This window comes from Microtus pennsylvanicus, chromosome 11 (assembly GCF_037038515.1).
Source record: "Microtus pennsylvanicus isolate mMicPen1 chromosome 11, mMicPen1.hap1, whole genome shotgun sequence".
NCBI lineage: Eukaryota > Metazoa > Chordata > Mammalia > Rodentia > Cricetidae > Microtus > Microtus pennsylvanicus.
Genome location: NC_134589.1, coordinates 37,675,189 through 37,700,956, shown reverse-complemented (window position 1 = coordinate 37,700,956; position 25,768 = coordinate 37,675,189). Strand labels below are relative to the sequence as shown.

The window sequence follows — 25,768 nt, the reverse complement described above, 5'->3', positions numbered from 1 at the left end:
TCTGTCTTGATGGCTCTCTACCTTATGCATTAAGGCGGGGTCTCTTGTTTGAACACAGAGCTTACTAGATTTACTTGGGAGATTATGCTAGATTTACTCTAGGCAGCTTTCTTCCTCTGAGGAACCCCTATATCCATCTCCCAATATGCAGAATGATAGACAAACCCTGTGCCTGCCCAGCATTTCCATGGGTGCTGGAGCTCTGAACTCTGGTCCTTTTGCTTGCTTAGCAAGCACTTTTACCCTCTGAGCCATCTCCCCAGCTCCTAACACTGGCAGTCTCCAAAGCTGAGCTGGGGAGGGACAAGACATCAACATCTAAGCCCCCTGCTCTGCACGGTGTCTTCTCTGAACCACAGCACCTGAGCCAGGAAGTCTGGCAGCACCAAGGAGAGGAACCTCCCAGAATCCTCTTCTTGGAGAGTTGAGGCTCCTTTTCCTATGCAAGCCCCTTCCTTCCCAGCCATGCTTACATATAGCATGTGCCCCACTTGCCCATGATGACCACAATGTGACCCTGGTCCTGGAATGTCCCACACAATAGGGACGGCAGGAGGAACACTTTGCCTCTGTCAGCGGCCGGTTGGTTACAAGGTACCCTACAAACACAGTCAGCAGAATCAGCTGTTTTCAGCCTTGCCCCTCTCTGCCTTTACAATCACACACCAGCATGCAGCCAGGGGTTGTCATGGCTTTGTCTCCCTTATGCATGCTTAATCGACAATTAAGCTGGGGCTTTGAACCAGCCTGGCTGCTGCTGCCGGGCCTTCATCTTTCCAGTGAGTGTCACAGGGGCAACCTTTGTCTCTTCTTCTTGGGGGCCTAAAGTTACTGTAGCAGGCTGCAGGCAGCTATTTATCTTCAGACTAGAAGGCCTTTATCTGTCACCCTCCCCATTCCAGCTCTGGCCAGCAGGAGCTGTCCCTAGTTATAGGGCCCCGTGACAACCTATTCTGGGGCCATTGAGCGGAGCCGGAGTGATGGCCTCTACCTCCATTCTGGAGCTGAATCAAGGAAAAGGCCCCCAAAAGGTCAGAGGGCAGGGCTGTGGCAAGAGAAAGGAACTGGTTGGAGACTGGTGCTTGTATTGATTGGCTCAGAGGAGGAAGTTGTGGGATGGGAGCTGGGCTAGCCTTGGCCCAGGACTGGTATCGGTAGCCTGATCTGGGTGGTTCTGTTCATTGTACGCCTTGCTCTAGTCTAAGTCCCCTGGCTGCCTCCCCCAAGGAGGTAAGGGAGGGACACACAGTCCCCGTCAGCCTTGGCTCTCCCACACACGTCTTCTTTCTTAAATGATCTTTTCAGGAGGAAATGAGTGCTTGTTCTTCAGCAAAGGCAGTGAGTCAGAGAAGGGAGAAGACACCTCCCTAGGATAAGTGTTGGGCCTCTGGGCCACAGCCTAAAAGGACATATTGTTTCCATGGCTGCTGTCTTCTCTTGCCTTTGACCTCTACCCCGTCCTTCCCCAGCCCAGCAGACCAGACTTCCCTGGCACGTGTCAGAACTTGAAAACAGAGTCTTGCCTCCTGCTCCCTACTTAGCTTCCCGTGGCAGCTTCCTCAGTGGCTCCTGGAACCCAACCCCATAGCTTGGACAAAGCAGATCCGTTCCTGGTCAAGGTAAAAATGGCCTGGATAACTACACTTCTCCACGGCACAAAACTATACCGTACCCAGGGAGACTGCAAACATCCCCAGGAGCAGGACAGACTGAAGATGAGAAATGACAAACATTCTGTGTTGGTTCAGCACTTGTTTGGTACCGACCCCTAGACTGGCACCTATGTGCTTCATGTCATTTAACCTTCCCCCAACCTAAGATGAGTGCTGTCTGTATTGATATCCACATTGTCAACTAAGCAAAGGTAAAATGTTTAGAATGCAATTTGCCCAAGTTCATAGAGTTAGTCAGCAGTGGGACAGGAACAGGTTTTGACCTGTATGTAATACCCTGTCCATCTGTCTTTATTTGTTCTATGCACACACTAAAATCTTTTAAACATGAAAGCTAACACACACAGAGGAGAGAGAAAGAGCCCCTTCTTCTATACTTCTGTGTGTGCATGCATGTGCACGTGCAGAGAGAAACAGAGAGAAAGGGAGAGCCTCTTCTATACTTCTGTGCACGCGCACACACACACTAACACACACGTGTGTGTGTGCATGTATGTGCACGTGCAGAGAGAAACAGAAAGGGAGAGCCTCTTGTATACTTCTGTGGTCCCTGTCTGAATGACTGAGGTGAGGTAAGAAGACTCAGCCTCGCTAGTTCACTGTGTCTCCCCCAGCTGCTGCCCCTGAACAAGGTGAATTCTGTGGAAAGAAACAAAGACCTCTCTTTCCCAAGCCCATCCCTCTCTGTATGGGGATTTGAACTGCCCTTGCATTCGTCCCTGTCTGGGGCACTAAAAACTTTAACAACTTAATGGGGGCCTGTGAGACAGGGTAGGCACCTCAGCTCACCTCTGGGAATTCCACCCCCTCCCTGGGCAGCAGACAAGAGGAGGGGGTTTATGAGGGCAGCTGTAAAAAATATTCATCTCAGCAGCAAAGGTTCCCAGAGTGAATGAGCCAGCCCTATTGTCCCTTAGTGGGAGAGACAATCGCCTGGAATCCTGGCTTGCTCTAGTGGTTCTGAGGTGTACAGGGCTCTAAAGTTCTACTACTTGGAGACTTAATCTGACTGTCATTTGATCTCCTGAATTTGAAGGTCATTTTATCTCCTGAATTTAAAGGTCGTTTTATCTTGTGGGTAACACCCTATCAACTCCCACTAGATTGGGGAAGACAATTAGGATATTAATGAGATTAAGAGGCCTAGTCTTAAAGGCCTTCTGCTGTCAGCACCTTAGGGGGCCAGTTCTGGTCTGCATACAAAGACACAGGTCAGAGCCCTGGTGGGCTCTGGCCTCAGTACAAAGGGACCCACAGCTGACAATGAACTCCTATCACCTGAGGCAGCCCACTGGCTATGTCTAATCCCTCTGAAGAATCTTTAGAGGATTCGAGGACTCCTTGCTACCACCCTCCCCTCCCCCCTTCCGCCCCATCCCCTCTAAAGAGGAAGGAAGCTGCCAGGAAGCATGGAGTCCAGCCTGCCGCTTATGGGAGAAGTGCTCTTGGAATCTGTTTGTAAAATGTTTGATGGGAAGTAGCAGAAACTTGGAGAGAGTGAAGTATTAGAGGCACAATGAGAGGCAGAGAGCTGGGCAAGGGCCTTTGAAGCCACCCACTTCATAGAAGGCACAAGAGCTGGCCTGCTGCCTCTACCCACTTTTCAGCAGGAAGTGAAAACACAAAAGCGGAAGCCAGGGGGAAGCATGTGTGTGTGTGTGTGTGTGTGTGTGTGTGTGTGTGTGTGTGCGCGCGCATGCACACTAATCCACACCCGTAATATGCATACATACATGTGAACATATATGTGTTCATTTTACATATATTTATGTCATTTATTAGTATAATATAATCTATCTTTAAAATAAAGTCAAATGAAGCATTCACCCTAATTGCCCTGGACTGTTATAGGTCCTCTAGAACACGGTCAGGCAACTTTTTCAGTAAAGATCCAAAGTCAATAGCTTTGGCTTCTCAAGCTATGTGGTCACAGTCACAGCCACTGAACACTGCCTGCGGATCACAAAAGCAGCCATAGGCTGTGCGTGAGTGTGTGGCTGTCCCCCCCCCAACACAGCCTTATGGGATCTGAAGTTTGGATTCATGTTATTTTCACATATCATGGCATATTCTGCTTTGGTTTTTTTTCCAACTTTTTAAAAATATAAAAACCAGGGCCAGAGAGCTAGCTCAGTGGTTAAGAGTGAGGACCTCAGTTAAGTTCCCAGTACTCACATCAGGCAGCTTGTGACCACTTGTAGTCCCAGCTCCAGGAGCAACCAACACTTCTGGCCTCTGTGGGCAGGCTCACAAACTCATGCACATAATTTTTAAAAATATATGTATACACATACATATATACATACATATATGCATATATACATACATACACATATGTGTGTACACACACATACATATCATTCTTGGTTCACACATCATATGAAAGCAGACTGCTTGGGAGAGCAAAACTCTCAAATACCACCCAGGCCTGCTGTGTTAGATTCTTTAGGGAGCTAGCCAGGCTTCAGTAGTTACTAAAACTTTCCAGATGAGCCCAATGTGCCACCAAGAATTGAGACCTGACTCTAAAGCGTCTCTGTATTAAAGAGCATGTCCATTACCCAAGACATGTCAAATGCATATTTTGATTATGGGTCAGGGGTAGAAGAGGGGAACCTGCGTTTCTGTATTTTGGTGCTGGCAAAGGGGATGGCTCAGTGGCCTCACTGTCAGCAGTGAACATCTTGGAGCAGCTCCTATAGCAGCTGATGTCCCTCTGTCCCCCAGCCTTCCTTTGACTGACCACTGCCAATCCTGTTTAATAAGGCTTTACTCGTTCTTCTAAATTCAGTGGGCACGACAACAGAGCCATGGGTCGTGGAAGAGAGCTAAACTCCAACCTCGTTGTAGTCATTTATTTTTGTGTGACCCTGGGCAGGCTTCTGGAATCTGAGCCTCGGTTTCTCAGTGTACAGTGGGCACACCACCCACAGAAGCTGGAGGAGGAAATGGTACGATGCTTGTGTATATAGGGAAAGCATCCAGATGTGGCAGGCTCTCATAAATGATGGCTGTTGTTCTTCCCCACAGAAGCTTGCTTCTGTTGTTTGTTATTTGGAAGAGGGGTTGTTTGTTGTCGTTACTTGGGAGGGGGTCCCCTTATTTCCCTATCTCTAATGGAGTCTTGTTCAATCCTGATTTTTAGAGAATTGGAGTATTTCCAACTAGAATCTCATCTTGCTGTCTATACTAGACTCAGGCTGGCTTCTTGTCACATAGTGGCTGTAGGGCAATTTCTCATCTTCCCTAGGACTGCGTGGGGACATCTATGCAGCGTCATTTAGTGCCAGTGAGAAGCAATCGTGATAAGCATGGACTGACGATGGGACTCAGGACCACACACTAGGTCAGGGGCAGCAGATGACCACACGGTTCCTGTACCTAGCAGGGCATTTTTCTCCTCTAAGGAAAGAGGGCGTGAGGACCCTACTTGTATGCATTGCTTGTATGTGATTAGGCTGCGGAAACTGCCAACTAGCAGGATGGTGCTTTCCTGAGGGAGGCAGCCTCTGAGCAGCTTGCTGTCCTCTGTCATGACCTGGCAGTGTCTTTTCAAATAAGTACCTTGGGCTTCTTTGGCCCAGCTGGGACCCTAATACCTGCATAGGGTTGTCGTGAGGCCTCAAAGTGATAACACATACCCCAGGTCATCTTACTGCTGGGTGAGGAAGATTCGGGGCTCTTGTAGAGCTCCTCAGCTGACCAAGGAAGGGCTCTAGGTCTCTAGGGTTCTTGATAAGGACGTGGCTTTGCAGTTTCTAAGAACTTTGGTCATCATTTGAGACATCCAGAACCATGAAACTGAAACACTGGCAATTCTCAGATTTCCTTCCTAGAGCACATCAGAGTAATCTGGGGAGCTCACTAAACACAGACACGGTAGGCTACACACACCCCTATAGGATCAAATTTGCTTGGGTACAGTAGTACTTGGGTGTAGAGCATTGTGATGTGTCCCAGGACACCTGGATGCACCACCAGGGGTGGCTGTAACTTGACTAGGCAGCACAGGAGCCTTCTGAAGCATCGGCAGTGATACAGTGGTTCTTTGCTCAGATGGAAGAGGAGAGGCAGCTGTGTCAGGAGTCCTGGACTTAGATTCAGGAAACCAGAAGCGCTAACAAACAGGAGTAATGTTGGGGGAAAAAAATCACTAAACTTAACGAGGATTCTGACCTGTCATTGCTTGGAGACTGTGTGCTGCATCCGGCCTTGAGGCCCCGGATTCTGCTGTCTGAGGTGCAGAGAGGCTTGGCGTGGTGGAGCTTTCTTGTTATGTTCATCATCTGTCTGGCTCCCTCTTTTTTTCCTCTCCCTCACTCCATCCCCGTGTCAGGAACTCTGTGCTGCTAGAAGCCTTCCACCTTTATTAGGGACCATTAGGGCTTTACAACATCAGCAGATTGGGTGGGGCGAGTCACAATAAACAGATTTATACTGGGTATAAACAGGACACCTATAACTGCCAGAGGTTAACACTTCCGGGGCCTTTGAGTGGCAGACTCTATGCCCGTGCCTTGGGACCTGGTCCACGGATGCCTCTTCTTGGTCCACCTCTGTTGGACTCTGATGGCCCTGACACCTGGGTGAGTACTTGGGTGGCAAGGAGGAGACCCCTCCAAACAACCCCTGCAGTTTGCACAGTGGGCTTTGCTGAGCTCTAGGTGTTTTATGGATTGGAGGATTGGAACAGAACCGTGCAGCCTGTCTTCTTTGTTATGTAGAATTCTACTCCACGGCTCAGCATCCCTTCCTATCATAGAAAAACACAAAAGGCTTTGCCTTGTTCCTGTAGTGAAGGGAGGCCTGAGGGGTAGAGCCAGCCCTGAGCTGAGCCCTCCCTAAGCCCCTGCTGGATTCTTCACTGTCTCTCCTGCTAGGCCTGGCACCATGGTAGCCACTCTACTTAATAGTGGAATAAATGTATCTGTCATAGAGAGATTCCTGAACAAATGCTTAATGCATAAATGTTCCTGATTGTAAGTTAGTTACGTCTAGTTTATAATAACATTCATTTTTCTATGGCATCTGTAAATATTATTTAAAGCGAGCGTCCCTTTTTGGGGGAAAAAATTGTCCTGATGCACCATCTCTTATTTAAAGTTTGCAGTTCACAAAATAGTGCCAACATTCAGTACTCCCAGAAACTTCTCAAAGAGCACAGCCTGGCTTTCTCCCTAATGCTCTCCTAGCTTGGTTTCTACTGTTTTAGACCACTCACTTAGCCTAGTTGTACTAGTTAGTTTCATGGTCTACTGACTTAGACCCTTTAATCATCTTAACTAACCAATATTCCTTGGACAAGGAAAGTGTGAGACGGGGTCTTTCTGAGTTTCCACTGGGTAGCCTGAGACCTAGACTCTGTACATCTGAGCTGCCTGAAGAGACAGAAGAAAGTCTGCCAGGCTCTGAGCGGCCATCAGTTCTCTGATGACGTTCCCCCAGGGCTCACCTGATGCTCCTCTTCTAGCAAGCTAGAAGCAGTCATCCTCCTCCTCCAAAGTCTCAGCCTCTGATACCTGGTGCTTGCTGGGTGATCAGCATCAATCTGCCATGCTGCTGCTGCTGCTGATAATAGTGATGATGATGATGGTGATGATGCTGATGGAGCTGTCCCAGTGATAGTGATGAAGAGGCTGGGGTTTGACCAGGCAAACCTCCATTAAGGAGGCAGCTCTAACACTTGTCAGGCCTTAAAGGATCTTGTCCCTGGATATTCCCTCCCAGTGGGGGGAATTGCTTATGAAGAGGTCACAGTGGAAAAACCTCCCTTTTCTAAGGCAACTTTATTAGCCCTTCAGTCACAATACAGATGTCCATTTATAGGTCCTTACTTTGTGTGGACACCCAGTGGCTCAGTCCTCTGATGACTTTATAGCCTTCCTCACATTGCCCAACCCACTAGGAGCATCACCATTCTCCCTGTCAGTCAAACCTGGGAGCCTTTGTTGCAGCCATATCACCCCTGCCTGCAAAGGCAACTTCTCAGAAAAGACAGTGACCCCAGGAGGGAGACTGCAGCAGGACACTGTCTGCCCCCATGGGCGGGCGTTAGACTAACGATGCCCATCATTAACCCTTCGTAGGTTTTTACCTTCGTTTCTTTTTTAGAAGGGTGTTTAAATTACTCACTTTGCCACAGTAAGTGCCCATTAACCGATCCGTTTCCTAACCACAAAAACAAACCCAGGGCACCACAAATGGGTTTCTAACTTGGTAAGTATAAATTTAGGCATCTCACAACTCTGCAAGGCCTGTGAATGAATCTTCCTTGCCAAGCAGTAAGATGACCTGGGTATGTGTTATCACGTTTAAAGCCCACTATATTAATATGAGCACTTGCTCTTGTCTCCTTAGAACAGATGTTATCCCTGGGCTGCAAGACTAGGGAATGACACCCCCCCCACACACACACACAGCATCCATTTCAGCCCAAAATAAAGCACAGGGTGAGATCTCAAGCACAGAAGGCAGCCTGCCGCATCCCACACACCCCTCCACACCCCTCTCTGATGCCTCCTGGTATGAAATTGCTCAAATCTCTCAGTAATGTTTCCTCTATTTTAATTGTGTTTTAGTTTCTTCTTCCCTTTCCTTTTCTGTCCTTTACCGATATTTCTCTCCTCACAAAGAAAAGTAGGAGACTCAGTTGAGACACATATACTGCGGTGGCTTCTCATGGAGCCCTCTGTTAGGTCATTCTTATTGACTCATTCCACAAATCCTGGCCCAGGCCAGGTGCCATATAGAAGTTACTGAGGAGATTGGGGGGGGGGGGCAGGACAGATGGATGACATGGACAACCAAATGACGACAGCCTACACTCAGGGTACATACATTCTCATGAGAGGTGCAACCGAGAAACACGAACTCCTTGTGGGTCATGATAAAGTGGGTCAGTATTGGGGACCCATTTGGGGATTAGAAGGAAGAGGAAAGGGGGTCAGCTTCAGAGCTGGAGACTAGCTGGGGGACCACCTCAGAACTTCTGCGGCCCACTGAGTCCCATATACATCTGTGGCCCACTGAGAAGCCTGGAATAAAACTGTCTCCTGGGTGAGGCCTGTGGCAATTCTCCAGCGCCAAGGAGGCTCTTTCGGCTCTGGCCTTGGACTCCAGGCTGAAGTCATCTTGCAAAGCACCTGATGTTTGCTTGCAGAAACCAGCTCCCTGGCAAGGACATGAGGACGCACTTGCTAAGGCCAGCCCCATGGAAGGAAGGACATAGGCTGCCCGTCCCTCCTCCCACCTCGCCTGTAGGTTACATCTGAAGGCACCATGCACATTCTTGGCTACTTTTCTTTCTTTCTTTCTTTCTTTCTTTCTTTCTTTCTTTCTTTCTTTCCCCGCTTGCATTTACTTTGATTTTTTTTTTAATAAGAAAACCAGTTTGTGGGCTTCCCTGAAGTATCATTCAATGTCTTACCCTTGAGTCAAGAATGTTTGCCATCCTCACAGGCCTGTGTTTTTCATGCCATGAACGGGCCTCCTACTTGAGGCCTTTAGGGTCTAGAATGGAGCCCACCCTAGTGTCTAAATTGAATTTATTTTCCTACGTGAGTTTCCTCTTCGTAGGCTTTAAAATTTTCAATCTCCTAAACTCTGTACAAACCCAGGTCTTTATTAGGGAGAAAGAGTATTCAGAACAGCAAAAGATCGGTGCTGTCTGTGGAGAAACTGAGGTAGCAGTGCTAATTCATTTCAAAGCTTTGGTGTCTGGAGTCACCAACTTCAAGCCAACGAGTTGTTCCCATTCTTTTAATAACAAACGAGTATCTGAGAAATTCACCAGACTACCTGTCTCTCTGCCTCTGTCCTCAAGGAAAATGAATGGTGCTCAGGTGGGGCGGGTATGAGGACACAGGACTGGGCCACGAAAGACTAGTATAACACTCCCTTTCCCCCTTCCCAGTACAAGGCTGGGGCTTCATAAGAAACACAGTTCAGTCTGTGCATGATTTGCGGGCATAATGGCTTCATTTGGGGAGAACTTGCTCCCTCCTACCCCAGTGTAAATATCTAGTTTTCAGACCCAATGGGTTTGGGCTGTGCTCTGCATGAGGTTAGGAACACAGAGGAAGAATGTGTGTGACAGAGCCCTGGCCAGTTGAGTAATGTTTACTCTGTTGGTGGCTGGGGCGCTCACTCGAGCTGGCACGGGGCCACCAACTGGAGGAACATTCCTGCATTATCACAAATAGGAGCTGGCTTCAAAACGAACTGTCAAGGGTGAAGGCATCCCACCAGGTGCTGGGGACAGCTTACAGCAAAGGGAGCCCCCAGGCTATAGTGCCAAGGGCCATATGAGGGACAAGCTGAGCTCCTGTTACCCAGGAGTCCCCACTCTCTTCTCCTGATACAGGAGCAATTCCAGACATGACTTCCTGGTTGAAATTGCTCTTTGGTTTGTTTTGTCGCCCAGTGAAGCCCAGTGCTTCTCTTAAATTATTTTATTAATCCACCGTCTATCACCAGAGGAAGGAAATCTATATGTCCTAAAGCCTAAAAAGTTGATTGATTCAACGCTTAATGGAGATAAGGGGAGACAGACAGAACCCTCAATGTCTGGTACTTTGTTCATTTCCAGAATCGAAATCTTTGCTGTTTTTTTGAGGGTCTTGGAGAGGTGGGCTACATAGTGAGGGATCTACAAGCTATAGGTGGGAGCTCTGAAACAGATTTCAGATACACCTCTGTAGTTAGGCACACCCTGAACAGCTCTCCTCTGAACACACAAGGCACAGCTGGCCCTGTATAAACCAACACAGGTGTCTAAAAACAACACACGAAGCTAGGTTGCACAAGAACCATTACAGGACAAATGGGAAAAATCATACCATCGGTGACACATTTTAAAAAGATAAGCCTTCCATCAAAACATTAGCCGTTTTACAGCTGCTAGGTGGTTAACGGAACATGAATGCTGTCCAAGAATAAATGTGGCCTTTGAGCTTGGAAGGGTCCTGAAGTTTGTCTAAGGAAGCAGCTGTCGGAAGGGTTGCAGGTCATTGTCATGAAGTGGAGGACTGTCCGCAGGTGGGAGGAACTATGGTTCCTGATGGTCATAGATGTGGCTTATAGCACTTGAGTGACCAAGGCGGCTGGCAGCTGTTCAAGGGGGCATGCATGCAGGCACAGGGCTGCTTATTATATTCCTTGTGGCCCCATTCAGCTTTGTACCAATTCCTGAATTCGACTGGTGCCTCTCAGCTGTGAAATTTGTGTGCCTTTGCAGCCATTGCCTAGCAATAGATGTGGAACAGATTTACACCATCAATACAGAACTCACCCTACTTTCTCTTTCCGCTTGTCCCTTGATCTGGGGCATGGGTCCTTAAAGCAGCTGAGGTCTCGTTCCTTCATTCTGTAAATAGGCACAATGCCAAGTACTCTGCTAGCCCAGAGAAGCAACAATGAGTACGGCATCTCTTCCTTCGAGAGGGAGAGGAAAGGAAACATATCGGAGTACAAGGAGGCCGGCCCTGATGTCAAATCTCTAGATCATCAGTTCTGGGTCATGACCCCTTTGGGGGCCAAATGACCCTTTCACAGGGGTTGCATATCAGATATTCTGCATATTATTGTGATTCATAACAGTAGCAAAATTACAATTATGAAGTAGCAACAAAAAAAATATCATGGCTGGGAGGATCACCCCAACATGAAGAAATCTATTAAAGGGTCGCAGCATTAGGAAGGTTGAGAACCACTGCCCTCGAGCCTTAGAAGAACATCTTCTCAGAGATGCTACAGGAAAAAGAACCATCCAAACAGAGGGAACAGCATAGGCAAGGCACAGAGGGGACCGCATGGAGTACGGTGAGGAATGATGTATTTCAGATAAGGCAGAGCACAGATGCAAGGCCCCCCTCAGAAGTTTCTGAGCAGAGAGGCTAGAGAGGCAACTTGGTCCATGAAGAACTTGCCATGCAAGCATGAGGACCTGAGTTGGATCCCCAGTTACCTTCCCTGACCCCGTGCTAAAGCTGAGCATGGTGACACAGACTTATAATCCCAGTGCTGGGGAAGCAGAGACACCCGGATTCCTGGGGTTTGCTGACTGACTGTCCCAGCATACCTGAGGGGATCCAGGCTAGAGAGAGACCTTCGCAAAACAAAGATAACACAGTGATACCTGAGGGCAAATACTCAAGGTTACATAAGGTTGTCCCCTGGCTTCCACTTGCACACGTACATGAAAAACATCTCAGGGCACAGCTGGATGAAGAGCCATATGCATCCTTCATGCTTTTGACACTTCTAGCCAGTCTTGCTGAGTCGAAACCTGTCTGTTTCCTAGGTTCTTGGGAATTCAGCCATAACCCAAGGCCCATGATGCCCAGGGAAGAGTGGCATCCAGGACCCTGGGGAGGTTTCTAGATTGCACCTTGGCTGTTGGATCAACTTTCTGTGGCTCATAGGGTCCATGATGGGGACAGGACTAATTAGTGATGGAGGATATGTGGTCATGATCTGCCATAGCCGTTTCTCCTATGGGTCTTTTTTTCCTGGTGTCTTCAGGAAATCAAAGTTAACCCAGAGGCTTTGTCATCTATCGCTGTGCCCAGAGCTAGCAATGGTGACTGAGGAAGATGAGCTCATCCACTTCTCAATGAAGTTTCCCAGCACGGTTTTTTAAGTTATTAACGGGTGCTCGGTAAAGTTGGGTGACCTCGGCCATCCTACAGATATTTGGATGAAGATGAAAGTAGAGGGAAAGATACTTGGAGCAACTTTTCTATGCCCAGCATGACCTGAGGACCAGTACATCCATTAATTCACTGCATTCTTTGCCAGGGACCTAACGGAGGACATTGTTAACAGTGTGGAAATGGAGCCCAGGGAAAGCACATAACCTCCCTGATTTACGTGGCTATGGCGTGGTTAAATCAGGATTTAAGCCCAGGCCACCTAGCTCCAGAGCCTATATACGTTGTTTTTTGTTTGTTTGTTTGCTTGCTTGTTTATTTTGATTTGGTTTTTTGTTTTGTTTTTTCGAGACAAGGTTTCTCTGTGTCACAGTCCTAGCTGTCCTGGAACTAGCTCTTGTAGACCAGGCTGGCCTCGAACTCACAGAGATCCACCTCCCTCTGCTTCCCAAGTGCTGGGATTAAAGGTGTGCGCCACTCCTGCCGGGTGCCTATACACTTTGCATTCCTCATTCGTTGCCATTTCAAGTGTCCTTCCAAATTTATGAAATAGACGAAGACTAGGACTCTTTTCTTTTCCTCTGATAAGAACATCTCTTCCTGGTGTGTGGTCTATGTACCATTGCATGATATCTGACCATCCCTGGCCCTTTCCCTGGGAATTAACTCCAGTGACTGTCATGTCTATGAGAGGAGCATCAGTGAGGAAGGGATACAGATGGCCCCAGAGCTGACAAGCCCCCTGCCTAATTCCCTCCATGCTGCACTGACAACAGCCCCCCTCCATAGCCCACCACCTCCAGCTTCTACCAGTAGAGAGATGGTAAAGCTGTGATCTAACTCCCAGCCAATAATCTTAAAGGGGAAGTTTGGAGAGCTAGAGATCTTAAAGGGGAAGTCAGGAGACACATCTGTGCTTAGAACAGCGGCTACAACACAATAAAGTTCTTTAGGGAAGGTAAAAGCCTGTGAGCTGCAGTCGCCCCGTTCTGTGCTGTCTAGCCTCTAAGAAGAGGCTCTGGGCTCTTAGTATGACCCCTTGTCAAGGCTTTTGCTTCCCATGGATATCCTTAGTTAATTATTTTTAAATAAATAATTGTGTGGCCTGTGGTAGGGGAGAAGCCTCCCTGTGACCCATATTTGATCATCAGAGGGCTGGCCCTTTTCCTTCAGCCAAATTAAATAGGCTAAGTCCAGGGACTGTTTGACTTGAGACCCAATCGATGATGGGGACAGGCTGGGAGGTGAGCACACACCCGACTCCCAGCGTTATCGCCGCTCTCTTGGGAGCAGGGCATCTTGGGGAGGTAAATAGCTGGTCAGGGAGTCAAAACATACAGGTGAGACAGGAGTGCAGTCCAGATGTTCCAGGAGGAAAGAGTCTACAGAGCGGCAGCCAGGCCTCCTGCCAAGCAGCTTCCTGGGCAATGCATCAATCAGTCTGCCAAAGCAGGAGCCGCTAGAAGCTGCTCTCTACCAGAACATTCCATCCGTGCTTGGAATCTGACCTTAGGAGTCCTAGAATTCAACAATCGTCTTGAGGTCTGTCCGACTACCAGCTCACCCCGCCAGGCATCTTCAACCTCAGTTTTGAGGTGTTTGGCATTATGCTGGCAACTGGAGAGAGGTTGTCTTCAATCCTCAAATAGCCCTGGAGAGGACGCATTCTCTGTTTCATGAGAGGAAGTAGAGGTGCAGGGCCCGGCCAGGATTTTAACCTACATGTGTCTGTTTATAAACCCTAAAGTCTTCCCGCTGCCCCTTCTTGCTAGAAAACATTGGGACTCTGTCCCACCCTCATTGGTTGATCTGCCTCCACCTTCAGAGAGACAGATGCCTCAGCAGGTTCCGCTCACTCTCTCCTGCTTTCCTTCCCTCCATCCTCCAACAGAAGTTGACTGAATGACCACCAAGTGCTAAAACACCGGCACTATAACAAAGAACGAATTAAAACGGGTCAAAGTGACCTCTCCTGGGCTGGAGAGATGGCTCAGCCATTGCAGGCTAAGCCTCATGACCAAAATGACAAACCAGCCTCCCTTCAGAGATCTAACATTCCATGGTCAAAGCAGAGGCCACACACAGAGGAAGATACTGATTGTTCTTGTGAGTGGTCGGGGAGAAGAAATCAATTTTGTTTCCTTGTCGCCCACCACTGAAAACAAAGGGCACCAAGTCAGTGTTCAGGGGCCCCAGTGACACTAATGTTTCCTGTTGGGTTCACGTTGTTTTTTGCAGGAGTGCGCTACAGCCAGCAGGGAAACAATGAGGTCACTTCCTCTTCAACCATCAGTCACCATGGCAACAGTGCCATGGTGACCAGCCAGTCGGTTTTACAGCAAGTCTCCCCCGGCAGCCTGGACCCAGGCCACAGTCTCCTCTCACCTGATGGTAAAATGGTGAGTACACCTGGGCCATTGTAGCGCCAGAGCCGATAAGATAAGAGGCAAAACAAATACAACTTCTCACAAGGCCTGCCTTAAACAATGAACCATTGTAGCCCCACGGGGGAAAACGGGGGCTGTCCAGAGCAAAAACGGAAAGGTAGACTGGTGACCCAGCCTTTGGCGGGTATAAGAGGTGTTCAGTTTGAACCCAGCCAATAAATCTGACAGAGCTCTGCTCTCATTTTATTGATTGAATGCCTCATAAAGGAGCGAGCCGGGTGGGACACTGTTTATTTTGGGGCTGCCAATGACATTTGTGTTGATAAAATGTTCATTCATCCTTCCCTCCAAGGCCTCCAAAACCAGACTTCTTTTTTAAACCCAGAGAGCACCTCACTTTGAAACAAGCCCCAGACTCCTTCCCCAACTCCTTTGGTTCTATTGAGGGCAGAATCGGGTGGTAGTGGATGGCAAGAGATGGGAGAAATTTCCTGAACGGAGCCGGAGGAAGGGCATGATGGCAGGTGCGGGGGTGGTGGCTCTGAAGGTACAATGACCTACTTTGAAATCTCAGCTCTGGCACTTGGTCATGGCGCAGCCTTGGGTGAATTAAGGAACTACTTTGGTTCTCTTTTCCTCGCCTATAAAGTGGAGGTAACAGCAATAGTGTCGTGGAGGAAGTGTGATAACACATATGAAAACACTCAGCATCGTAAATATTTCATGAATGGCAGTGCTGTTACTTCTGTGGCCATGCCATTTCCTCTGAAGTTTTCTATACCTCTGGCCTCAGCCCCACACCCAGATGAACCCTTATCCTGCTCAGTAAGGCTCACTTGAATTTCCAAGGGTTCTAATTCTTCCCCCCCCCCCCCCCCAGACACGGTTTCTCTGTAGCTTTGGAGCCTGTCCTGGAACTAGCTCTTGCAGAGCAGGCTGGCCTTGAACTCACAGAGATCCACCTGCCTCTGCCTCCACCACCGCCCGACCTAATTTTTTTTATATATACATTTAACTTTTATTGAGTTTGTTCTTTGACAATTTTGTACATGTATATAGTGCATTCTGATTTGTCACCCCCGTCCTCTCTGAACGCCTCTTTATACCCGAGCACCACCATTCTAGACCCATCCCCCAATTCATGTCTGGCAACACAGGGGCATGGAAGAGGGCTTTTGAGACAACAAGAGAATTACAACACCAACCGTGAGGGTAGGAAATGGAAAACTTTATTCTCTGGGTCACGCTCTGTTTCATGGGAGGGAGGAGCGAGGGTTCCTGACTTCCAAGCTGAAGGTGGAGCTGCACACATTCCCGAAAGGTGTCTGCCCCCCTCCCACCGCGTGGCCTTGGCCGGTGGGGGCTGGAGGGTGGCAGGGAACACTTGCCATTTTAGTCCTTGGCGTGTGTGCTGTGTAGGCAACACAGGAGGAGTGAGTCACAGCTGGTCAAGTCTCCAGTTCCTTGGAAGAAAAACAACTTAAAGGTCCTGGGGGAGGGGGGCTGATCTGGACAACTCCAGTTTCAGGAGACCTGAGCTGGCCTCTAGTGGGAGTCTTGGTAAACAAAAATCATGGGCAACCTGGCAGGAAGCATTTTTCAGCTCACCCCCTAAGAGAGACCCTTACCTCCCTGCCAACAATCAGTGCTGCTACCTTGTAAGATGCATATATAAGTTTCATATGTAAGTCTTTATAGTCTCTTTTATCTTTTAATGTTTTTTTAACCTTTACTTTTATTTTATGTGAATGGATATTCTGCCTACACACTTCTGTGTACTGTGTGTGTGTTGGACCCCCTGGGACTGGAGTTACCGATGGTTGTGAGCTGCCATATTGGTGCTGGGAATTGAACCCAGGTCCTCTGGAAGAGCAGCCAGTGATTTTAACCCCTGAGCCATATCTCCAGCCCTTAGTCTTTTCTTAACAGTCAATGTAAAAATACAAACAAGTTAGAGTTAAAGCATTACACAGGCTTCCCCCAGAAGAAGAGGTGTGCAGAAGAGGTCTTCACTTCTCAGTGGACTAAGAACTCCTACGTGGGGCTGGAGAGGTGACTCAGTGGTCAAGAGAACCGGCTGTCCCTTCAGAGCACTGGAGTTCAATTCCCAGTACCCACACAATGGCTCACAACTGTCCGTAACCCCAGTTCTATAGGATTTGATACCATCTTCTGGACTCCATGAGCTCTAGATGTTCATGTGATGAATAGACATACATGCAGGCAAAGCATTCATACACAGAGATGATGATGATGATGATGATGATGATGATGATGATGATGATGATGATCTCCCAGGTTCTGGGTTAGGGATATCTCAGTGGTAGAGGTTCTTTGCCTAGAAGAATGAAGCCCTAAGCACTGGAAAAGTGAAATAAAATACAATTCTTTACCTCATCTCTTATTGCTTAAAGGCCCTTGGAGTCTCTCTTTGAGCTCTCTTGCTCTTCCTTAAGGCACACACGACGCTGGCCAGGTCCAGGCTGCTCCATAAACAGCCTGCAGACACGCTCTTGTGCTTCCCTCAGCACTGCCCTCACTGGGCACTGTGGACCGGATTGATGATTGACCAAGACAGCACACCTCAATGTTAACAAATATCTCCACATTTGTTTGCAGGGACCAGCTTCTCACTTGTCTCCAACACCTTGGTTCATATGTTATGTCACTCTTGCAGGGTGCTCAAACTCGAATCTGTTCTGTTAATGTATAACAAGTGCATCCCAGACCGTGTTCCACCAACGCAAGAGTGGAACACGGCTTAAAAAGAGCATGATGGGTTGGAGAGAGAGCTCAGAGGGTAACACACGCGCTGCATAAGCGTAAGGAATACACATTACACTGATGAGTGTGTGCTTGAAGTAATACCAGGTGGCAACACACAGAGAGAGAGAGAAAGAGGGAGAAGGAGAGAGAGATTTAAAAAATAACACAGGCACATGGGCAAGGGAATCCAAACGTGCAGTCTTGGCTCTGACATGTACCAAAATAGAGTCAAAGAATTGCTTAGCTTCAGTGTTTTCATTTGCAAAATGGGAGAAATAATACCGTGTGCTAGAGTTGGTGTGAAGATTACTTATACCTCTGTTTGAGAGCAGGCCCTTCCCCATGCCAAAAGAGCAGACCTAGTTAAGGCTGTAATTTGTGTATGCTGTTTTTTGTTTGTTTGTTTGTTTTACCCATGTGATACTTTGGCAATATTAAGTCACCTGTGTTCAACTATGGGGCTACCAATTGAGATCTTTCTTTTCTTTCTTTCTTTTCTTTCTTTCTTTTCTTTCTTTCTCTCTTTCTTTCTTTTTATTGAAAAAAGTTTAGAGACATTTCTTAAACTTGCTAGATTTCACCTTCTTTTTCTGCAAGATAGGGCTAATAGCCCTAACCTCACATGTTGTAGGCACATAAAGAAATTACCGTATCAAAGGTATTATATAATCCAGGCTCTCTAAATTGTTGTGTTAAGGGTTATCATGGAATCTTTGGCAACTCTCTGGCTTCCTTCCATCCTTTGGCAACCCTCTGGCTTCCTTCCATCCTGGAAGCAAGCAGAAAGTAGTGGTTACTTCTTAGAGTGGGAAGTCACCTGACCAAGGTTGCCAAGCACAGTAAGCAGATGATACTGAAAATCTAGCAAAACTTAACATGGACTTGGGTTCCCTTGCTTACTGTCCAGTGACATACAGCTCATCTGTATGTCTCTTCTGAGGGTCAGCTTCTTAATATGTGACCCAGGGACAAAAGTCATAATGCTTGCCCTGTTTGTGCCATTGCGGACTGAGGACTTCTGGGAAAGTGGCTTTCAAATAGTAAAGCCACACATAATCATTTTTGTCATTGACACCCACATTTCTGTGGTACCCTCAAACTGAAGTGCTGAGCGGGGTGGCCTGGACTCCTCCGCTGGCTTTCCCCTCAAGACCATATTACACAAGGGATTTGGTCTGAGGGCAGGTCACAATTTCTTTCTTTCTTTCTTTCTTTTTTTTTTTTTTTTATGACTCTGACAGTTTGAAAAACAAGTCCAGCAAGCAGGCTGGTTCCCTCTTGTTTGATGTGGTCAAAATTCCTTATTGGTCATGTGACCTCTAACTCATTTCTTGATGTTCATTTTAAAAATACAAACAAACCTATTTAAGAGCCCACCCACCCCCTACCTCCCTTTTCCAAGTTAACCTTGGAAAGTGTCGGGTTGACCAGAAGGACCAGTGGGAGCTCTCCTCCTTCCAGGTACTAGAGTGAGACTGAGAATCTGAAGGACTCTAGGGAACAGGAAGATGTCAGTGAGGGAGCTGCATGTGTGATGGACCCTCTTCAGGAGTTTCCTGGTGCTCTCAGTGATACCTGGGTCTGCTTACGATGAGAGAAGGTCTTTTCTTAAGAAAAAAATAGGGCTGGGTGGTGGTGGCTCACACTTTTAATCCCAGCACTCAGAAGGCCGAGGCAGGCAGATCTCTGTGAGTTCAAGAGCCAGCCTGGTCTACAGCGTGAGTTCCAGGACACCAGGACTATGCAGAAAAACCTTGTCTCAAAAACACAAAAATTAGAAATTATTTCAAAACTATGTATGGTAAATTACTTTGAAAAAGCCTGCATATCAAGCTGATTTTTATATATGGTTATAAGAGGACATTAGAAATATTTTTGATTAATATTGGGATCAAAACGACACATTTTCACAGTGGTTTTTATTTAGTACTATTGAGAAAGTTCCAGCCAGTGGGCTAATAGACACCTTTGTTAAAGCAAGGGTGAGCCCCAGGTAGGATTTGATACTTTTTTACAACTATACACCAGGAAAGATGAAAAATAGGAAAAGAGATTAGTCGGGACAAATAAAAGAATTAAATACAGCAGTCGTAGACAATACACATGCAAGAACTGGTTGCTTCACCTATGGATCTGCTGTTAAAATGTGATGGTGAAACAGTAGAGACGGGTTTAGTTGTCCCTAGTGGCGTTGGCTTTGACTGAAGATGGAGGAGGAGGGAGGGAGGAGGGGGAGCACTTTTAAAGTATGGTGAAGATTTGGGGAAACAAGAAAAATCTTAACTCCCCATACTCTTAGTAATTAATCAGTGTGGGGAGAGGCAGAAGGAGATTCTCGTATAAAATAGGTTAAAAATGGTTCCCAGGGCAGACTTGAAGAACAGGTGGGCGTACTATTTCCGAGCTTCAGGGTCTCAGGCAGGATGCATGTCTACCTGGAAAATGGGCATGTCAGAACTCTTGGGACTGCAGTGAGCTGATGCATGAACAGGGAGCACTCTGCACTCCTTCCCAGTTCCTAGTCTACCCTCACTGGGGAGTCCTAGGGCATTGCCTCTGTTTTATTTTTAGCAGTCCCCTATCTCCAGCATCCATCACATAAAAGATAGGAAATCAGGACGGAGGGCACCTGAATAGTGAGCAGGTGACAGTCATGTAGCACACTAACAGAAGGACTTGTCAGTCAAGCTGGCACGTCAAAGAATGGACAGATACCATGGCCATGAGGACAGAGCCCTGACTGTCACTATCCTCCCCTCCGCTTCTAGAACGGAGTCTGCCCCGCTGTTTAACTTTGGTTGTTATGTGAATGGATCAGTTGCTGAGTGGTAGCATTCTGGAAATAGCCCTCCCCTTGGTGGTTTGACCCCACTCACGCTGCTTTTCTTTTTCCTTTCCAGCAGATCACTGTCTCAGGAGGAGGACTGCCTCCCGTCAGCACCTTGACGAATATCCATAGCCTCTCCCATCACAATCCCCAGCAATCTCAGAACCTCATCATGACCCCCTTGTCTGGAGTCATGGCCATTGCACAGAGTAAGTTCCTCTCTTTGTCAGTAAACCTGCGGGCAGGGAGAAAAAATGAAAAGCAAATCAGAACAACAGAAACAGGCACAAAAGGCTCCTGTGAGACCCCACCCCCTCTCCCACCGCACCTAGAGGATTTTTCAGGGTAGGGTGGCTGAGACAGGGCATCCCTATCGAGCTGGCCTTGAACCTGCGGCCATCTTCCTGCCTTTGCCTCACGACTGGGGCCACAGACATGCTCAGTTGTGCTCAGCACACTTGTAGGTTGGATTTTATTTTTTGACTCCTTTTTCTCTCCTCTACCATACCTATCGTACATTTATCCTACAAGAGATATTTTTCTAATGGCTTTGAATCCAGGTCACATTTTACTAGTTGTGCAGTTAGTTCAAATTGCTATACTTTCTGGGGTTGGAGTTCCTCATCTATAAAATGAGTTGTTAGCACTATGCAGTGATAAGGAATATAGACACGCTTGTAAATCTAGAAAGCAAGACCTCTCATAACTTTGGCTTGTACGTTTGTTTCCTGTTCTTTCCTAACCCTGTGTATTGTCTTGTGGGGTTGGTGAAGATGGAGCAAGGTTTGATGGGTTTCTAAAGAAGTCTTATCATGTCGTAGACAAGTCCTGTAAAAATACAGAGGACCCAAAAAGGGTCACTGACTGAGCTTTCTAAATTTTAAAGAGAAGTAGATTGTTTAACACATGCCTGAAGGTGGGTGGTGGGTGAGGTCCCTTTAGCCCCAGAAGGCTCTGTTCTGTAGCCAGCCTTGCTCCCTCAGAGGTGAGCCATTGCTGGCTGTGGGAAGGCAGGCTTCTTAGAGGTTTTGGACGTTTTTCGCCTTCACTGTCACTGAATATCTGAAGGTTTAAACATTTTTCTGCTTCATTGTGACCACTCAGGCAAAGCCATTGTTTCTCAGAATCATCTTTGTGACCTGAGATCTTCCTCAGATGGATCCAGAGATTCCTAAAGATGGCATGTTGGTTAATTCTTCAACTTTGCACTGCCCCATGGTCCAGGGCCCCGTGCGAATTGCTTCCTTGTCTTGTGCCTGCTTTTTGCTTCCCTCCCTTCCTGTCTCCTAAGAACTGGAATCGTATAGGAGAATGGCTTAGGCCTCCTCTGAGGGCAGAGGCGGCAGGGACTGTTGAAAGCACGGGAATTTATTGAATGACTTTGTGGGGCTCTCGCCCTGTCCTTAGCTGCTGGGATGGAACCACACTCGGCATTTTTTTTTGCAGAAGGGAAATGGGAATAAAGAGATCTTTAGGAGATTTACGAAGTTAAAAGTTACTTCAGAATCACTTCCATTTCGCTGACCCTCTGGTACACTGGCTCCTACAGCAACCAGACTAACACCAGGACTGGGATGAAGAATGAGATGCTGTCTGGGCGGTGGTGGCGCACGTCTTTAATCCCAGCACTCAGAGGCAGAGGCAGGCAGGTGGATCTCTGTGAGTTCCAGGTCAGCCTGGTCTACAAGAGCTAGTTCCAGGACAAGCACCAAAGCTACACAGAAAAACCCTGTCTCAGCAGGGGTGGGGTGTGGGGTGGGGAGGGTTGGGGTGGGAATGAGATGCCTAAAACCAGCTTGCTTACCTTCCTAAAGAGTTCATGGGGTTGGGGGAGATGACTCAGCAGCTAAGAGTGCTCGTATGCCACCAAGTCTGATGACCTGAGTTTAATCCCCAGAACCCACCTAAAGGTGGAGAGAACCGACTCCTGCAAGTTGTCCTCTGACCTATACAGGTACATGCCTGAGCATGCACGTGCGCGCGCGCGCGCACACACACACACACACACACACACGCACGCACACACACTACAAAAAGAAAAAGGCTTGTGGGTGAGCTACCCTTTTCCGTATTTCTTCAAACAAAATAACACACAAATTGCCCCCACTTCCTTTCTTCCCATACCAAGCACTGACTAAGACACACCCTCAGCTGTATTAACGTAGGTGCTGTCTGAACTACAGGTTTGCCTAGGGCCATGCTGAATTTTCCACATTTGTTCTCCCCATCCTGTGCACCCATGCATCTCAACCTCCTCACAGTGTCTCCTGCAGCATGCGGACAGGGTGCACACTGACCTCAGGTACAGGTGCGCATGTGCACTGGGGTAGACAGAGCATAAAGAAGGGTGAGGGTTGCCAGGAAGTTTGGCTGAGACCCAGTCAGTGAGAGAGAAGTTTCTTGTTTTCTCGTGTGTACGGGTAGTAGTGGAGGCTCTCTTAGCACTGTGGGACTCTGGACAAGTGGCTTGTCACTCACAAGTCCTCACTAGCTTTGCTCCTTCCGGATGAAAGAAGCCACGTGTCACACACAATGGGGGAGCTAGGATGACATAGAGGTTCTCGGACCTGGACCAGAAGCACACTGGGATCTCAGACTGTCGAAAATGAGATTGTTGGGCCCCACCTCTGCAGGTTTTGACTCATTGAGTCTTGGGTGGGGCTCAAGAATGTATGTTTCTTAAAGAGATCTCCTGGGTGGGTCGAAGGCTCGGGCTTGTTTCTGAACTGTGCTCTCCAATCTCATCCAGTCTAGAAGGGTTAATATCCTTTTCTGGGCAGAGATTTCCCTACGAGAGTAGTGGGCACGGGATCCTGGATAAACAGAGAATTCATAGGATTTCCTGGGAGCCATAGGCCAACAGTAAGAGGAGGAAAATTGAAATAGAGTATCGGGATGTCAGGCGAGATGCACACTTGGGGAGAAGCTGAGTCCCCCAAGAAGGTAATATTCTAATGATAGTCTGAGGGTGATTAGAAGCCCCCCCACCCATCAAGTCCCACCCAGGGGGGCCAGGAAGAGGATTATCTGTTCTTCCTTTCTGCTCAAGGGTATTGCCTTTTAACTTTCTGATAACAGTATCTGCTCGAGCTCCAAGTGGGCAATTGTTGAAGACTTTGTGCTGTCTCCCTGGAGGACTTCCCACAATACTGCTTACCTCTCAAAGTGTTCTCCCTTGCAGGAAGACTCTCCAGATCTCCCCTCTGCACTTACCTACAACCGGCCCTCTTCATCACATCCCCGACCCCTGACTTCCCAGAAAGCAAGGACTAAGGGGCATTGGCAGCTCAGGGACAGAGACTGGGGGATCTTCTCTGCTCATCCTCTGGCCTCTACTCTGATCCTATCTCGTCTTCCCCAGGGTCATACCAGGTAGCAACTAGAGCATGGAGACAGGAGACCCAGGCCTTGCAGTGGTGGCTGGGGTTCAAAGGAAGTCTTGGGGTGCAGGCCTGATACCAGAACACAGAGGTGGTCCCCATGTCCCCAGAACAGAAAGAAGGCCTGCCCTACTGTCACATCTTTGACTTACTGCTTCCTCCTCCAACCTAGTACTTTGGGTACCAAAAGCTCTAGCATATGTCTACTTCACAGACAGGCTGAGTTCTCATGTGTTCTTCCTCTCTCTGCGACTGTCAACAGAGCCAGTTCAACCTCTTCCAGGGGCCTTGCGGGCTCTGTTGTGCACCCTCAGACTCAGTCCTTCTGGGCCTGTGGAAACCTGAGGTTGTGGGAGTGGATGGAGGAGGGGAATGGGAAGGGGGGGATCCTTGGAGGCAGAAAGGGGCTGCTGCATACTGATGCCCTCTATTGGAAAGACAGGTCTGGGTAATAAGCCATACCCCAAAGTGGATATCTTTAACTGTGCCAGAGGATACCAGGACAGACTTCTCATAGTCCAGAATGGGTAGAGCCAGCAAACAAAGTCAGTTTTCCCAGGATTCTGGTGACCTCAAAGGAGCTGAATTTGGGAGGTCATCGGATGATTTGGAGAGACCCTCAGGTTTTCAAAACTTTTATCTTTCGGGTCTCGGTTCCCTTGTTTGTAAAGTCATTTTCCGTGCAGTCTCTTCCATCACAGGCTCCGCCCAGTGACAGGCACACCGAGCAGGGCGAGGCCCCGTCTGTGACTGATGCTGCCTGTCACATCTGTTCATCCCTGGTATACCACTCTGACTCTTCTCCCTTGCTCCTACAGGCCTCAACACCTCCCAAGCCCAGAGTGTTCCCGTCATCAACAGTGTGGCCAGCAGCCTGGCAGCCCTCCAGCCTGTTCAGTTCTCCCAACAGCTGCACAGCCCACACCAGCAACCCCTCATGCAGCAGAGCCCAGGCAGCCACATGGCCCAGCAGCCCTTCATGGCTGCGGTGACTCAGCTACAGAACTCGCACAGTAAGGACAGAAGCGTGCCAGGGTCGGAAGTTTCTTGGAAGATTACTGGCTCTGCTCTTGGGGTGTCGTTCTTGCTTTTCTGTCCTCTTTCCTGGCTCCAGCACTCCAAGTGGGGAAGTTTGCAGAGGAAAACCATCAAAGGGGCACTGGCAAAGCACGTGGAACAGACAGGACAGTTTCCCATCCCAGCCCCGATGGTCACAGTCGGCCTGCAACTTGTGATCTATTTGCCTCTCTGAAACAGATGCATTTTCTGGAGTCTTAAGTGCCCATAGCCTACAAACTCTGGAAATCTCTAAAGGAAATCCATGAAGCTTGGAGTGGAGATACAATTCAGTGCCAGAGCATGCACCTAACAGGCGCAAGGCCCTCAGTTCAATCCCCGGCACTGAGGACAAAACAGACAAGGGCTAGAGAGATAGCGCAGTCAGTAAAGCGCTTGTTGAGCGAGCATGAGAATCTGAGCTTGGATCTCTGGGGCCCACATCAAAAATCTGGATGTGGTGACATGGGCCTACAATCCTAGCTCCGGGGAGTGGAGACAAGTAGATCTCTGGGGCTCACCGGCCAACAGTTTAGCATACTTGGTGAGTTCAAGCCAGTGAAAGATCCTGTCCCCAAAACAACCCAGATCACACCAGAGGAACAACAACTAAGATCACCTCTGACCTGCATATACGTGCATGCATGCAGGCAGGCACACATGCCCACACATCCATGAACATAAAAACCAAACAAATTGCCATCAACCGACATGGAAAATATCACCTGTGCTCTACCAAGTCAAGGAGCACCAGAGTCTCTGTCCTTTGCACGGGGGGGGGGGGGGGTTCCCACATTCAGCTTTTATACCTTCCTATATTTACCTATCCCTGTCTTCCATCCTGGACTCAGGCCTTCCACTATTCTGGCCAAGTATGGCTATAGCACCAATTTTAAGTTAAGGAGGGCATTAAAGAAGGGGTGGACATCTTGCCTGCTTTAGGAAGTATCTAGACTAGACTAGTCTTAAACAGCTATGTAGCCACCGGCTACTCTGAGTCCCATTTTCTTTGTGCATAAAACAGGAATAG

General features: G+C 48.1%; 1 protein-coding gene across 4 annotated transcripts in view; it reads left to right on the top strand.

Annotated features, from left to right (window-relative positions):
* Hnf1b (HNF1 homeobox B) overlaps positions 1-25,768 on the top strand; it is a 53,025-nt gene that overhangs the window by 16,966 nt on the left and 10,291 nt on the right. For 2 of the 4 annotated variants that reach the window (XM_075991307.1, XM_075991305.1), the window contains exons 5-7: positions 14,561-14,721; positions 20,376-20,511; positions 24,501-24,695. In XM_075991307.1, the coding sequence (XP_075847422.1) occupies positions 14,561-14,721; positions 20,376-20,511; positions 24,501-24,695 (492 nt within the window). The remainder of the gene's footprint in view (positions 1-14,560; positions 14,722-20,375; positions 20,512-24,500; positions 24,696-25,768) is intronic. The other 2 variants (XM_075991308.1, XM_075991306.1) reach the window with 1 other exon arrangement.